The sequence below is a fragment of the Quercus lobata genome, chromosome 1 (assembly GCF_001633185.2).
Source record: "Quercus lobata isolate SW786 chromosome 1, ValleyOak3.0 Primary Assembly, whole genome shotgun sequence".
Taxonomy (NCBI): domain Eukaryota; kingdom Viridiplantae; phylum Streptophyta; class Magnoliopsida; order Fagales; family Fagaceae; genus Quercus; species Quercus lobata.
This window is the reverse complement of record NC_044904.1, coordinates 54,174,445-54,187,676: the sequence shown is the minus strand read 5'-3', so window position 1 is coordinate 54,187,676 and position 13,232 is coordinate 54,174,445. Positions and strand designations below refer to the sequence as shown.

The following is a 13,232-nucleotide window of genomic DNA, read 5'->3' as shown; positions in this document are numbered from 1 at the left end:
TGTCCAGTGGTCAAGGCCTAGCCTTTCAGCCCACTCTCTATAAATTTTATTGCTTGATCCTTTAATATACGAACCCAATATCAGTTTGGGATCGTTACAAATTGAGTCCTTACAATATATATATATATATATATATATATATGTAAGGACGCGATTCGTGGCGGACCGTAACAGTGTCGGGTTCGCACGTAAAAAGGCCCTTAACAATATTATTTGTAGAGTGTGGGTTTGGAAGGCTTGGCCTTGGTTGACAGGCGGCGGGTTTTCGCGGTGTTCGTGCGAGTTTAAGTTTTCCTTCACCCCTGGAGTCTTTCTCCTGGAGGTGGGCTGGGAGGCTCTGGTTTTTGGCCATTTTTCCCAACCCCCTCTTGGTGCACCTTTCTTTTTATTATATATTACGCCTTGGTTGATCCTGACCCTCCACTTGTAGGTCAGGCAGGAGCTTATTTCTGTATCCATCCCATCTACCGTCCCGTCTAACTTTCTATTAGTTGCTCGGATCGAAGTTTACACCGTCCAAACGTCTTTTCTCATTAATCAGCTCTGGGCATTGGCAGGTGCATTTACTGAAGAGGGGACGCATTTTCCTTGGTCCAATTTCACACCCGGCTTCCCTATGGGCCCCATTCCGTTCACATCCCCTTGGGGGGGGCTGTTTGGGGATTGCCTACACCATGGTGTTGGTATTCCCATCGAAGCTCTGGAATGTCGAGGACGGGGTAAGTTCCCAGCCGTTCCCCTTGCTACCTCGGCCACTGATCATTCGTCTTCGGCAAGACACCTCCTCGGCACGGGCCTTGGGCCCAGATAGAGTTTGGGCCGGGTTGCAGACCTCTCGGACCCACAATAGCCCCTCAAAATCCTGCTATCCGTCCCCTCGGACGGATAGGAGGGTTTTGATGACATCAGGGATCTGTCAATGCCTATCAATCCTTGTCATCTATCGATTCCCGAGGTTTTTCACCTGCCCAAGGCACGTTCCTAGAGCCGTTGGAAGGCGAAACGTGGCCTCATTAAATACGGGCGGCTTGGTGCTTTCCACGTTCAACGGTGTGATGGAAATCGAACGGCGGTGATCTCCTGGCCTCTTTGGGCGGGAAAGAGGGCGTGCGGTTTACCCTAGAAAGTATAAAAGATTTTTTTTGAGATGGATCCGTCTCTCCAGTTCTATACTTAAGACTTTTAGTGCGTGTATCTAGGATTCATCCGAACTTCCGCCCAAATTCAAGTCTATCTCAAGCACATATAGCCCATCCGAAGCGTAATTCTCCTTTTATGTAAGTTCCCTATCTCCATTAACTCGCGTTTTTTCTTTTCTGAGTTTATTTTTCTTTGGCTCCCTTTCTTTTCCGTCGCGGGTTAGGTTTGTTTTAGCGAATGACAAAGGCGACTAAATTGAGGTTGAGGAAGTTGGTCGATACTGAAGAAGCGATGAATAAGTTCATCGTTGATTATAGGATTCCCCCCAACGTAAGTCTGGAGCACTGTAAGATAGGGGAATGGCACATTAAGAGGGGAACGGGTGCGGTTGTAATTCCCGTCCTTGCTTTTGTAGAGGGAGGTATGAGAATCCCTATGGGACCAGTGACGAGGGGTTACCTCAGGCATTTCTGTTTAACCCCTACCCAGTGCACCGGCAACGTTCTTAGGATTTTGGGTTGCGTGGACGCTTTAAACGAGAAGATGGGTTTAAGACTGACCCACCATGATGTAAACTGGTGCTATAACCTCCAGAAATTGAAAGGAAAAACCTACTACATGAGGTCGAGGGATGACAGGGTTCGGTTGATCCAGTGCCTCCCTGATTCCAACAAGGGACTGAACAAGGATTTCCTTATCGTCTCTGGGGAGTGGCATGATGGCGATCCATGCCTCGTAGTAGAAGGAGAACCAGGTGGGGTATTAGGAATGGAAGAGGGATAACCCTTTAAACCATTCTGGCCTAACGTCTGCCGATAACTAACCATGCATATATGTTTGTTGTTTTTGTAGATGAACGCGCCTATGCACGGCATTTTCATCTAGTCAACCGGGCAGACTTGGAGACTGTTTTAAAAGCGGCGGTTTTTGTGAATGACAGTGATGGCCAAGTCCGAACAGCTCATAAAATACTAGGGTACCCTCCGGTTCAGAAGTCATTCGGGGACGTGAAGCACGTGATCAGTGCCCGCCGTCCTTGGCTTCCAAAAATTACCGTGGTAGAGAAGAGATTTTTAATCTCGCAGGAGCCAGCTGTCCCCAAGAACATCCCCCTGGTGGGCCCCTCTTCGTCTCATCAAGCAGCAGAGGACGAAGGTGAACCAGATCAACCGGAGGAAGGGTTCGGGGTATTCGACTTAGTCTACCAATCCGAGGACCCTCCCGGTGACCTAGGTGACCCAGCCTTGTCCGAGGCGGAATTGTCATTAATAGGCACCTCTTCTCAAGCCGAAATGAGAGTCAAGAGAATACCTTTAACCCCCCTTCTTCAACTCCTCGAGGACCAACCAGGGAAGGATACCCAGGAGGCACCACAACCCAACGCTCCTCTTCCACCACCTCGGCCCCTTACAATCCAAACCAGGTCATCCTCCACCAAGTCTCAGCCACAATCCACCCGCCCCAAGCCTCCCACCTCCTCCCAACCAGCTCGGTCTCTTCGACCTGAAGGTGCTGATTCCAAGAGAAAGAGGAGCCCTAAGGGCAAGGACATCGTGGACGAGGGAAAATCCCAACCTCCTAAGGAGAAGGATGAGACTCCGCGCACAAAACAACTGAAGATCGGACCCCAAGGCAAAGGCAAAGGACCCGCAGTTCAAACCTCTCAAGGCAAGGGAAAAGGAATCGATTCCCAATCCCTACCGAGCACCTGGCTTCCTGCCCCAATGCTTCACGGGGGTCCATTACTTGAAACTGCCTCTTTGAGGAACCTTGGAGACGGTGAGGGTGGATACGTGGCGGATGCATTAGGGAGAACCATGTTACTCCTTAATGACATGGATGAGCTAAAGAGAATGAGGATGCAGGAGGTTTTTCTCAGTACTAAGAGATACTTGGGCATGGTAAGATTTCTTGCAACCTAACACTTTATTAATTCTTGTCACCAGCTTGTCACTCACTTCACATTCATCTTTCTTGACAGGCTCTCTAGGCAACCTACAGGATGGAGGAAGAAGTGCATGACAGGAGTAAGGCGGCCGAGAACGAACGCAAGAAGCGCATAACGGCCTCAAAGACTCTCGAAGGTTCTGAAAAGGAACTTGCCAAAGTCAAGGATGACTTAATAATGACTACCTGCGAGAGGGATAACGTCTCGGCGGGCCTTGCTAGTGCCCAAAAACAGGCCCAGGACCAAACCAAGCGCGCAATTGAAGCCGAGGACCAGCTGCGAATAGCCAGAGACCTGATCGAGGATTTAAATAAGCAGCTGGCCGCGGCTCTGCATGAGAAAGGGGTGGCAGAATATGCCCGTGAGGAAGCCGTAAGGGCAAAGCAGGAGGCCGAGTTTGCCAGGAATGAGGCAGAGGCTGCCAAGAATACGGCCGAGGACGATGGTTATAACATGGGAGTAGCCGAAACCCAAGCCACCCTTAAGGCGCAAATTCCTGGAGTGTGCAGGTTTTATTGCTCCCAGGTCTGGGAAGAAGCATTGAAGCGAGCTGGGGTGGACGCTTCATCAGATTTGTGGAAGGCAGAGAGCATATTCTACCCGGCGGCCATCCGTGAGGTCGCTCCTACCAACTCCGCGGTTACGGATGATCGACCCGAGGAAGAGATCACCCCGTCGGAAGACTTGCAGGCCAGCGGTTCTTCCAGCAAGGCGCCCAAAGAAGGAGAACTTCAGGACGTGACAGTGATACCCCAGCATACAGATCTTGAGGCCCCTAAAGAGGTTACGGAGCCCGTGGTTGGCATTCAGGTGCCTAGTACCGAGGAGCCAATCACACTTGCACAGCCGCCACAGGCCGTTCCCCTTGCTGTGGTCTCTCAGAGCACCAGTGCTGGCCCCGTTCAGCCTTCCCCAGAAGGAACCGTCATTCCGGGCACCGAAGCTGATCTTGTTCCCCTCTCCCAAGATGTCACCGACAAAAAAGCAGAAAAGTAGAAGCCTTGGTTAGGCTTTTGTATTTGTTTCTATTTGAACGACTAACTTGTTTCTTTTCCCTTTCACAAACTTCCTAATTTATTGATGGTTGACAAGCATTTGAACATGTATATATGAAATCTTGTTTTTCCTTTTCCCTTATGATTACATCGTTAACCGCCCTCGTTGATGCGCACTATTTGCTTATGAACTTTGCGCTGATTCATTTTAACATGTACAAATAGCTATGCATGCAATACATTTATCATCATGTTCCCCAAACCCTAATTTACTTACACCCACAGAGGCCTTAGATTCATTTCTAACCTTCGTCTTACGAAGATATAAGCACCATTTTTGACGTCACGCATAATAGCTAAATCTCGCTTAGTGCCTGGTTTTCCTCATCCAAATAGTTGGTTTCCCCATAAGCTTGAGTCCGAGGACTATGCAATGCCTTGGTTCTGTCCAAAACCTAGTTTTCCTCATCCAGGTAGTTGGTTTCCCCATAGGCTTGAGTCCGTGGACCATACAATGCCTTGGTTCTGTCCAAAACCTAGTTTTCCTCATCCAGATAGTTGGTTTCCCCATAGGCTTGAGTCCGTGGACCATACAATGCCCTGGTTCTGTCCAAAACCTAGTTTTCCTCATCCAGGTAGTTGGTTTCCCCATAGGCTTGAGTCCGTGGACCATACAATGCCCTGGTTCTGTCCAAAACCTAGTTTTTCTCATCCAGGTAGTTGGTTTCCCCATAGGCTTGAGTCCGTGGACCATACAATGCCTTGGTTCTATCCAAAACCTAGTTTTCTCTCATCCAGGTAGTTGGTTTCCCCATAGGCTTGAGTTCGTGGACCATACAATACCCTGGTTCTGTCCAAAACCTAGTTTTCTCTCATCTAGGTAGTTGGTTTCCCCATAGGCTTGAGTCCGTGGACCATACAATGCCCTGGTTCTGTCCAAAACCTAGTTTTCCTCATCCAGGTAGTTGGTTTCCCCATAGGCTTGAGTCCGTGGACCATACAATGCCCTGGTTCTGTCCAAAACCTAGTTTTCTTCTCTGTGTGGGATCCTGGCTTTAGGGGAGTTAACTCCTCAACCAAGCCCCTAGAGTTTATCCATACGATTAACGCTATCAAGTGCCTAGTTTGCTCTTTACGGGAGACCTTGGCTTTAAGGGAGTTAGCTCCTCAGCCAAGCCCCTAGTCAAGAAACGTAGCCCCTAGCAGAACTTTATACTAGAACTCTATAACCAACGGTTAGAAATAACGAAGAAACTCTATCGACCCACATCCTATACCAACACACAAGCCTTCCCCACAGACGGTGCCAATTGTAAGGACGCGATTCGTGGCGGACCGTAACAGTGTCGGGTTCGCACGTAAAAAGGCCCCTAACAATATCATTTGTAGAGCGTGGGTTTGGAAGGCTAGGCCTTGGTTGACAGGCGGCGGGTTTTCGCGGTGTTCGTGCGAGTTTAAGTTTTCCTTCACCCCTGGAGTCTTTCTCCTGGAGGTGGGCTGGGAGGCTCTGGTTTTTGGCCATTTTTCCCAACCCCCTCTTGGTGCACCTTTCTTTTTATTATATATTCCGCCTTGGTTGATCCTGACCCTCCACTTGTAGGTCAGGCAGGAGCTTATTTCTGTATCCATCCCATCTACCGTCCCGTCTAACTTTCTATTAGTTGCTCGGATCGAAGTTTGCACCGTCCAAACGTCTTTTCTCATTAATCAGCTCTGGGCATTGGCAGGTGCATTTACTGAAGAGGGGACGCATTTTCCTTGGTCCAATTTCACACCCGGCTTCCCTATGGGCCCCATTCCGTTCACATCCCCTTGGGGGGGGGGCTGTTTGGGGATTGCCTACACCATGGTGTTGGTCTTCCCATCGAAGCTCTGGAATGCCGAGGACGGGGTAAGTTCCCAGCCGTTCCCCTTGCTACCTCGGCCACTGATCATTCGTCTTCGGCAAGACACCTCCTCGGCACGGGCCCTGGGCCCAGATAGAGTTTGGGCCGGGTTGCAGACCTCTCGGACCCACAATATATATGTAAAATAATTTTTTTTACATGACAATATATTTTTTACACTGGTGTAATTCATATATTTTTTTTTATATCGCTTACCATTTTGATCCTCCAAAAAAGAATTTATCAATTTGACTATCAACAAAATGTTCCTCTTTTCCACACAAAAAATAATAATAATAATTACAGAAAGTATCTTTTTTTTTTTTCAAAAAAAGTAATAATAATAAAAAAGAAATCACTATCAACAATAAGAGAGTAAGACCTTAAAGGAAAAGAAAATATTAAAAATAATAAATAAACACAATCAAGCGAAAATGGGTAACCCAATAAATTTGACGGTTGTTGGATAGGGTACCCAATAAATTTCGGTTGGATATATATAAATATACAAAGTAATTGTGTTTATCACTTTTTTTTTCTTTTTTTTTTTTTAATGGTAATTAAGAGATAATATCTAATGTGGGATGGGAAAATTCTTAGTTATTTCTAGTGTACGAAGAAATGATATTTTATTCTTTCACATTCATGATAGACCAAATTATAAATTTAATGAATAAACCCCACCATAAATAAAAAAAAAAAAAATCATTATTTATACTTCGAAAGTTGTTAAGAATTATGCAAGTAGGATGCCCTTTTATCTGACAAGCATGTTTTGCCGTTGTTTTTTTTTTTTTTTTTTTACATTACTTTGGCTCTACTTTTTAGAGTATTTTGAAGTTGTTTTATATGGAAGCAATTCTAGCCAAAACTCCATTGATTACTCATTTTACTTTTTATTTTTTTTTTACCCATTTAGATTGAAGATAAAGTTTGTGCATGCAAGTAACAATGACCAATCCTTCAGTCAAAACCTCAATGATTATTAATATTTAATACACATGCACACTTGAGTAAAAGAAAAGAAAAGAAAAACAATAATTCCTAATCTGACAAAACCAAAGAGTGGTGGAAAGGCCTAGCTATATGCCTATATATGGATCTCTCTCCTCCCCAAACAGCCAAAACTAAAATAGTGTTGTGGTGTTGCAAATCCAAAGCTAGCATTTGGAAGCAACTAATTAAGAACACAAAATAGGAGAGTAAAAAAGAAAAAAAATGGGTAGTTGTCATTTGTTGCACTTGCCATTAGGGGAGTGCATCACAACATTCAATCTAGAGGATGCCATGTGCAACCATGGCTTTTTGATGATGGCTCCAAACTCATGGATTCCATCTACTAAAACTCTTTAACGACCATTACGACTTGCAAACTCCACCACCTCTGTCATGGTTTCTATCTCACACCCTCCAAACAATAGCTCTATTCTTATTCAGGGCCGGCTGAAGCTATAGGCCACTTAGACAGTGGCCTAAGGCCCCCACTGATAAAGATGCCCCCAAATAGTAATAATATATTATATAATATTATATAATATCCCATCAAAAAATTGTATAGTTTGAATAAAAATTGTCTTAATCTTAAATATTTTCTCACACATGAAATTTATTTTGATATTGATGGTTTAGATTTATTTTCAGAACTAAAAGTTTTAAATGAAGTTTTGCAAATAAATGAAAAATCTCCAGTTAATGTACTAAATTATATAAAGAGGTTAGAATCTTTTTCAAATGCATGTATTGCTTTCAGAATATTACTAACTATACCTGTAGGGACACAATTTTTAACGACCCAAGGATGACTTTGGGCTCGTATGTAAAGGGCCCTAACAATATGATTTGTAGAGAGTGGGTCTGGAAAGGCCTGCCCTTGAGCGTTGGGCATCGGTCCGGTCCTGGTTTCATAAGAACTCATACAGAGATAGGTTTGGACTGTATAGTTGAGCCTTACCTCGATGTAGTTCGGAAGGTTTGACTCCTCGGAATGAGTCCGAGGAGCATTATATTCTCACCATTCTTCCTCTTTTCTCTCCTCCTTCCTTTTGGGGCCTCCCCCCCCCCCCTTCTTTTTAGCTCTCTTTTCCCTTTTATACTAGTATTCACTTCCCCTTCTTCATCTACGTGTCAGTTTCTCCTTATTTGGGGTGGTTACTCGTCTTATCAATCCTCACGTCAGAGTGGTTGGGGAAAAGCTGGATAGCATGGTATGAGTATGGGTTTGTCAGGCGATGGGCTCCACATTAAGGTGCTGGCAGCCTTTTCCCTTATGCTGCTCTTGTACTGAATCTGTCCCTTTCTTCAGGCGTTTTTGTGAGATGTTGGACGTAAAATCGTCCTCGGCCACATCCTTGGGCCTTCAAGGAGCTTTCATTGGGCGTCTTTGGCAGTAGGGCTCCTCGGCCTGGACTTTGGGCCTTTAATACAAATTGGGCTGGGACCTCAGATTTCGGGCCCCACAATATCTGTTACAGTTGCTTCCGCAGAAATAAGTTTTTCAAAATTAAAATGAATAAAATCCTATTTAAGATCAACTATGTCACAAGAAAGATTAAGTAGATTAGCCATATTACCAATTAAAAAGGAAATGTTAGCGGAACTTGAATGCAAAAATTTAATTAGTAATTTTGCCTCTCAAAAAGCAAGAAAAATAAATTTTAATTGAAAAAAATATATGAATTTATAATTAAATATAATAAAAGACCCCATTTAAAGCTTTCGCCTAGGGCCCCCAAATTCATTGAGCTGGCCCTGTTCTTATTCAAGTTCATGATATCCAAAATGTTTCTCTTGAAGACGAGAAAGCTATACTTGTATATACCACTCTCTCTCTCTCTCTCTCTCTCTCTCTCTCTCTCTCTCTCTCTCTCTCTCTCTCTCTCTCTCTCTCTCTCTCTCTCTCTCTCTCTCTCTCTCTCTCTCTCTCTCATATATATATTATTGAATGGTGTTAGAGATACATACAATAAATTTTACTATATAATCTTTACAAATTAAATTATAAAAATAATTTTTTATTATTTTTTATATTATTGAAATTATACCAATCATTACAACACCCCCCAATTTATGAGTTTTTCTTTTTTAAAAAAAAATAAAATTGTAATAGTTTTAACATTTTTCATGTATTGTTTGGTTGTGCATATTGTGATTATATATGAATATGTTAATGGATTTTAGCATAAATTCGGCAGAAACAAGTGGGTCGGATGCTAAGGATATCAGAAGGAGATGAAAGGAACGCGAGGGAGTTTCAAAACATGCATCCAGAAGCAAAGAAGAAAGGTTTCGGTCGACTTTTTCGTTCTCCCACACTCTTTGAAGATGCTGTTAAGTCCATCCTTCTTTGCAACTGCAAGTTACGTTGTCAATTGCTCTTCTTTTATATATGTTCTTCTTTTCTTTTCTTTTTTCTTTTTTTTTGATTTGTTCTTCTTCTTTTGTAGGTCCAGTTTTTATTTATTTATTTATTTATTTATTTTTATGGATTTTGAACTATTATATTCTAAAGAGCTAATTCGGTTTTAATGTTTTAAAACATAGAAAGACAACGTTCTTAATTGAAATGAAATTGACCACACAAAAACAATTTATGGATAAATCGCTTATTTTAGCGCAAATTAAAATATATACTAGCATGGATAGACAACGTTCTTAAAATGACTCGTTGTATGACTATGAATACAAGCATTATTTTAGTGCAAAAATAAATATTCACATAATAATGCCAACACAATGACATCTTTCATTTAATTGTGCTTACTTGTTGGAAGTTTTTAAGTTGTTTTATAAACCTTTTGTGGTGTCATAATATTCGCGTTTTTAGTGGTATTTAAGATCAAGCTTGGGGATTATGTAAAGTATCCGTAAAACTGATTTTTATTTTTTATGTTTTAGAATCATCCCTAAGACTGATTATAATGGCCATATATATTTTTTCTGATTATAATGGTTATATTATGATTTAGAATGTTTGTGCAAATAGAATGAAATGAGGCCTCTATATTAATTACAAAACCACGTTTGTTCAAGATATTTAAAGAAGACTAGTCCATTGAATTATTAATCATATTTTAATATTATTAATCATATTTTAATATAGATCATTTGTTATTTAATTAGTCTTTTTTGAACCAGACAAAGTATCAAGCATTTGTCGTTAAAGTTAGGAGAGAATTTTCTTAATAATTGAGGGAAATTATATTTTACCTCCCTAATTTATACATCATTTTACACTTATTCCCTAAACTACGGGGATGGATATTTACCGTCCTAAACTATATCCTCTTTTACACTTACCTTTTAAACTATGATAATTCACAATTTACCCTCTTAATTATACCCCATTTTATACTTACCCTAATAAACTATAAAAATACACACTTACTTCCCTAAACAAGTACTCCTGGGTGGGGGTGCAAAATGTTACAAAGTTAATATTTTATGAGGATAAGTGTAAAAGGTTGTATATTTTAGTGGGTAAGTGTAAAAGAAGATATAATTTAGGAGTTAAAGTGTAATTTCTCCTAGTAATTGGATTAAAGGTATCTTTTGTTGTAATGATTTGCCGGTAAGAGATGCTACACACACAACATTTTCATAAAAATTTCACAATAAATTCTAAGTGGCATGCTATTACTAGTTCTAATTTAGACCCATCATAAAAATTACTTTTTTGTCCACTAATAGAAGTTTGTCACCTAAGATTTGTTGTAAAATTGTTACGAATATATTATTGATGTAGCATTTTTCTTTGCCATAAGCCAATAAGGATAAATTGATATGCACAAAAAGTAAAAATAAAAATAAAAGAACAAAAAAGAAGAGGTGGTGCAACTATTAAGGATATGATTGTATGAGAAAAAGTATGTCAAACTGCAATTACTATTTCGTATATCTTTTGTAAGAACTGAAATTGGATTGGTCCCAAAACCGGATTGGGCTCAAACCCTAGCGGCCCAAATAATAAATTTGTAGAGCGTGGATAGAAGAACTAGATCTATCCCAGAAGAAATACGATTAGATTTAACGGTTCAAGATGGTTAGACACAAGTAAGATTAGAAAATCTATCCTCGGACTGGATTTAGTAGTTTGTATCATATGATGTTGTTGAATAAAATTGTACCAGAGTTCCAGTCTTTTTCCTTAATTTTTTCTCTGCTTCTTCAGTACATTTTTCCATGTTATATACTACAATCTTGATGTCATCCTTACCACACACGTGTAGGTTAGATTCGGGGGACTCCTTCCTGTCCCATCTAGCACCTTCCAGAACCATCAACCAGTAACTGTAAGGTTGCTTAATCACTGTTCAGGCATTACTTCCACATTAATGTGGCTAGAGAGTTGGTTGAGAGGCATTTAATGCGAAGGTAGCGGCTTTTGAAGATATTTGTTTACCTTTCTTTTCTTACCCCTAGTCCAATGTCCCACCCTTAGTTGTGATGTAACTCCGAAGTAAGTCCGTGATGATATGACACTCAGATCTACCTCGGACACATGTTGCTGAGAAGGCTTTTGTCCTCGGACGCTTATTGGACCTATCTCATATTGTCTCTACTCCTCTCTTCATTCTGTTCTCCTCATAATCTTATTTGGACCTCCTCAGATGGTCTAACGTCCTCGGATAGAGCCATAGGCCTAGTTAATACTGCTTTAACAATACTTCCTAATTAACTGGCCCCCACATCTTTTCTTTTAAATATTACTTTAAATAAAAATTACAAGTAATACACTAATACTATAGACCCAATTATTATTATTATTATTATTATTTACAATTGCTTCAATAGAATGTTTTAAGAGGAACATTATTTTTACGTGGCTTACACAACTTATATTATATGCATTGATTACAACAAACCATGTTAACAATTGTGAAGAAAGTTATGAAAATTGTTGTGGGTAAGATTTTAACACACGTGTGTGTCTGTTTATGTATTATACAACATGATATTCAAATAGGTGGACGAGGACATTGGATATGGCTAGAGCTCTATGTGAACTTCAAGCAGAGTTAGCTGATGGCTGGAACAGTGAAAATATAGTCAAACATCCCAAAAAGAAAGGGTTAAAGAGAAAGAAATTTGCTCGAAAACAAAGTAAGGTCAACAAATGTGTGGACGAGAACAGTGAAAATTCACAACTTCTAGAAGGCAATAATATTAAAGTTAAGGCATTAGGGAATTTTCCAAGCTCAAAAGAACTAGCTACCCTTACGAAGGGTTACTTGAAAAAACGTTGCAAACTTGGGTATAGAGCATGTCACATTTTTGAACTTGCTGAACGTGCAGAGGAAGGAAAGCTTAAGCTTAAGCTCAAGAAAACATCCAGCTATGAGGAAATATTTGACAAATTGAGTAAAATCAAAGGCTTTGGTCCTTATGCATGTGCCACACTAATGATGTGCATTGGATTTTATCAAATGGTCCCTATGGATACTGAAACAAAGCGACATTTATGACATCAATCAATATTGGTAGCTTCATGTAAATATGCCATAAAATCATAATGCTTTGCTTAATTGTATGGTCTTTTTAATAACTACTATATATTCTGTGTCAGGTTCACAAGACAAAGAAAGAGAATGCCAAAGAAGATGTCAAACGTATTTATGATAAGTATGCGCCATTTCAAGGTTGTCATTTTGGTATATATTTATGTTCTCATGTGTTTATTTTCAACATCAATCAATAAAGTTAGAGTTACAACAATAATTTCACACCAACACTTCATTTGTCTACCACCTCACACCTGATCTCACCATAATTTTTTTTTTTTTTTTTTTAATGACCCTTGTGTGAGGTGGTAAGTAAATTGGGAGGTGTGAAAGTTTTTGTTAATTTTTGTTGTGATCCAAACTTTTTAATTATGCTTTTTGCTCCTTTTGTATGATTGTATATATTATTATTGATTTTCTGATTTCATTATTTTTAGTCTCGAGTTTTGAATTTCAGCTAAGTCATTCTTCGTGTATTTGTTTTCAGGCTTGAGTTATTGGAGTACTATGAAATAAAGTTTGGAAAGCTAAGCATGTTGCCAAACTCTAGTTATCATATTGTTACTGGCAGCTAGACTTAGGTAGGGCTATTGGTTTGTTTTGGAAATTTGACCAAGTTTAACTAAGCCAACAATTACTTTTCTTTTGTAGTTGTGGGTTCGTTTAACTAAGATGAATCGGTTTGTTTTGGAATTGACCAAGTTTAGATTAAGATGATCCACAAAGAGCATAAACGTTGGGGTGATTACTATTTCATTGTTTAGTT

General features: G+C 40.4%; 1 protein-coding gene across 1 annotated transcript; it reads left to right on the top strand.

The window, feature by feature from the left end:
- Window positions 1-7,264: 7,264 nt before the first annotated feature.
- On the top strand, window positions 7,265-12,430 carry LOC115955734. The gene is made up of 4 exons (XM_031074032.1): window positions 7,265-7,407; window positions 8,733-8,779; window positions 9,161-9,324; window positions 11,932-12,430. The coding sequence occupies exons 1-4, from the start codon at window positions 7,359-7,361 to the stop codon at window positions 12,428-12,430; spliced, it is 759 nt and encodes a 252-aa protein (XP_030929892.1). The 5' UTR covers window positions 7,265-7,358.
- Window positions 12,431-13,232: the final 802 nt, after the last annotated feature.

Bases quoted from the DNA above. Each gene is read 5' to 3' on its own strand.
- LOC115955734 (XM_031074032.1), top strand. From the start codon at position 7,359: ATGGTTTCTATCTCACACCCTCCAAACAATAGCTCTATTCTTATTCAG. The intron at 7,408-8,732 runs GCCGGCTGAAGC...TTCTTATTCAAG, and splicing joins TAGCTCTATTCTTATTCAGG to TTCATGATATCCAAAATGTT. The intron at 9,325-11,931 runs GTTACGTTGTCA...ATATTCAAATAG, and splicing joins ATCCTTCTTTGCAACTGCAA to GTGGACGAGGACATTGGATA.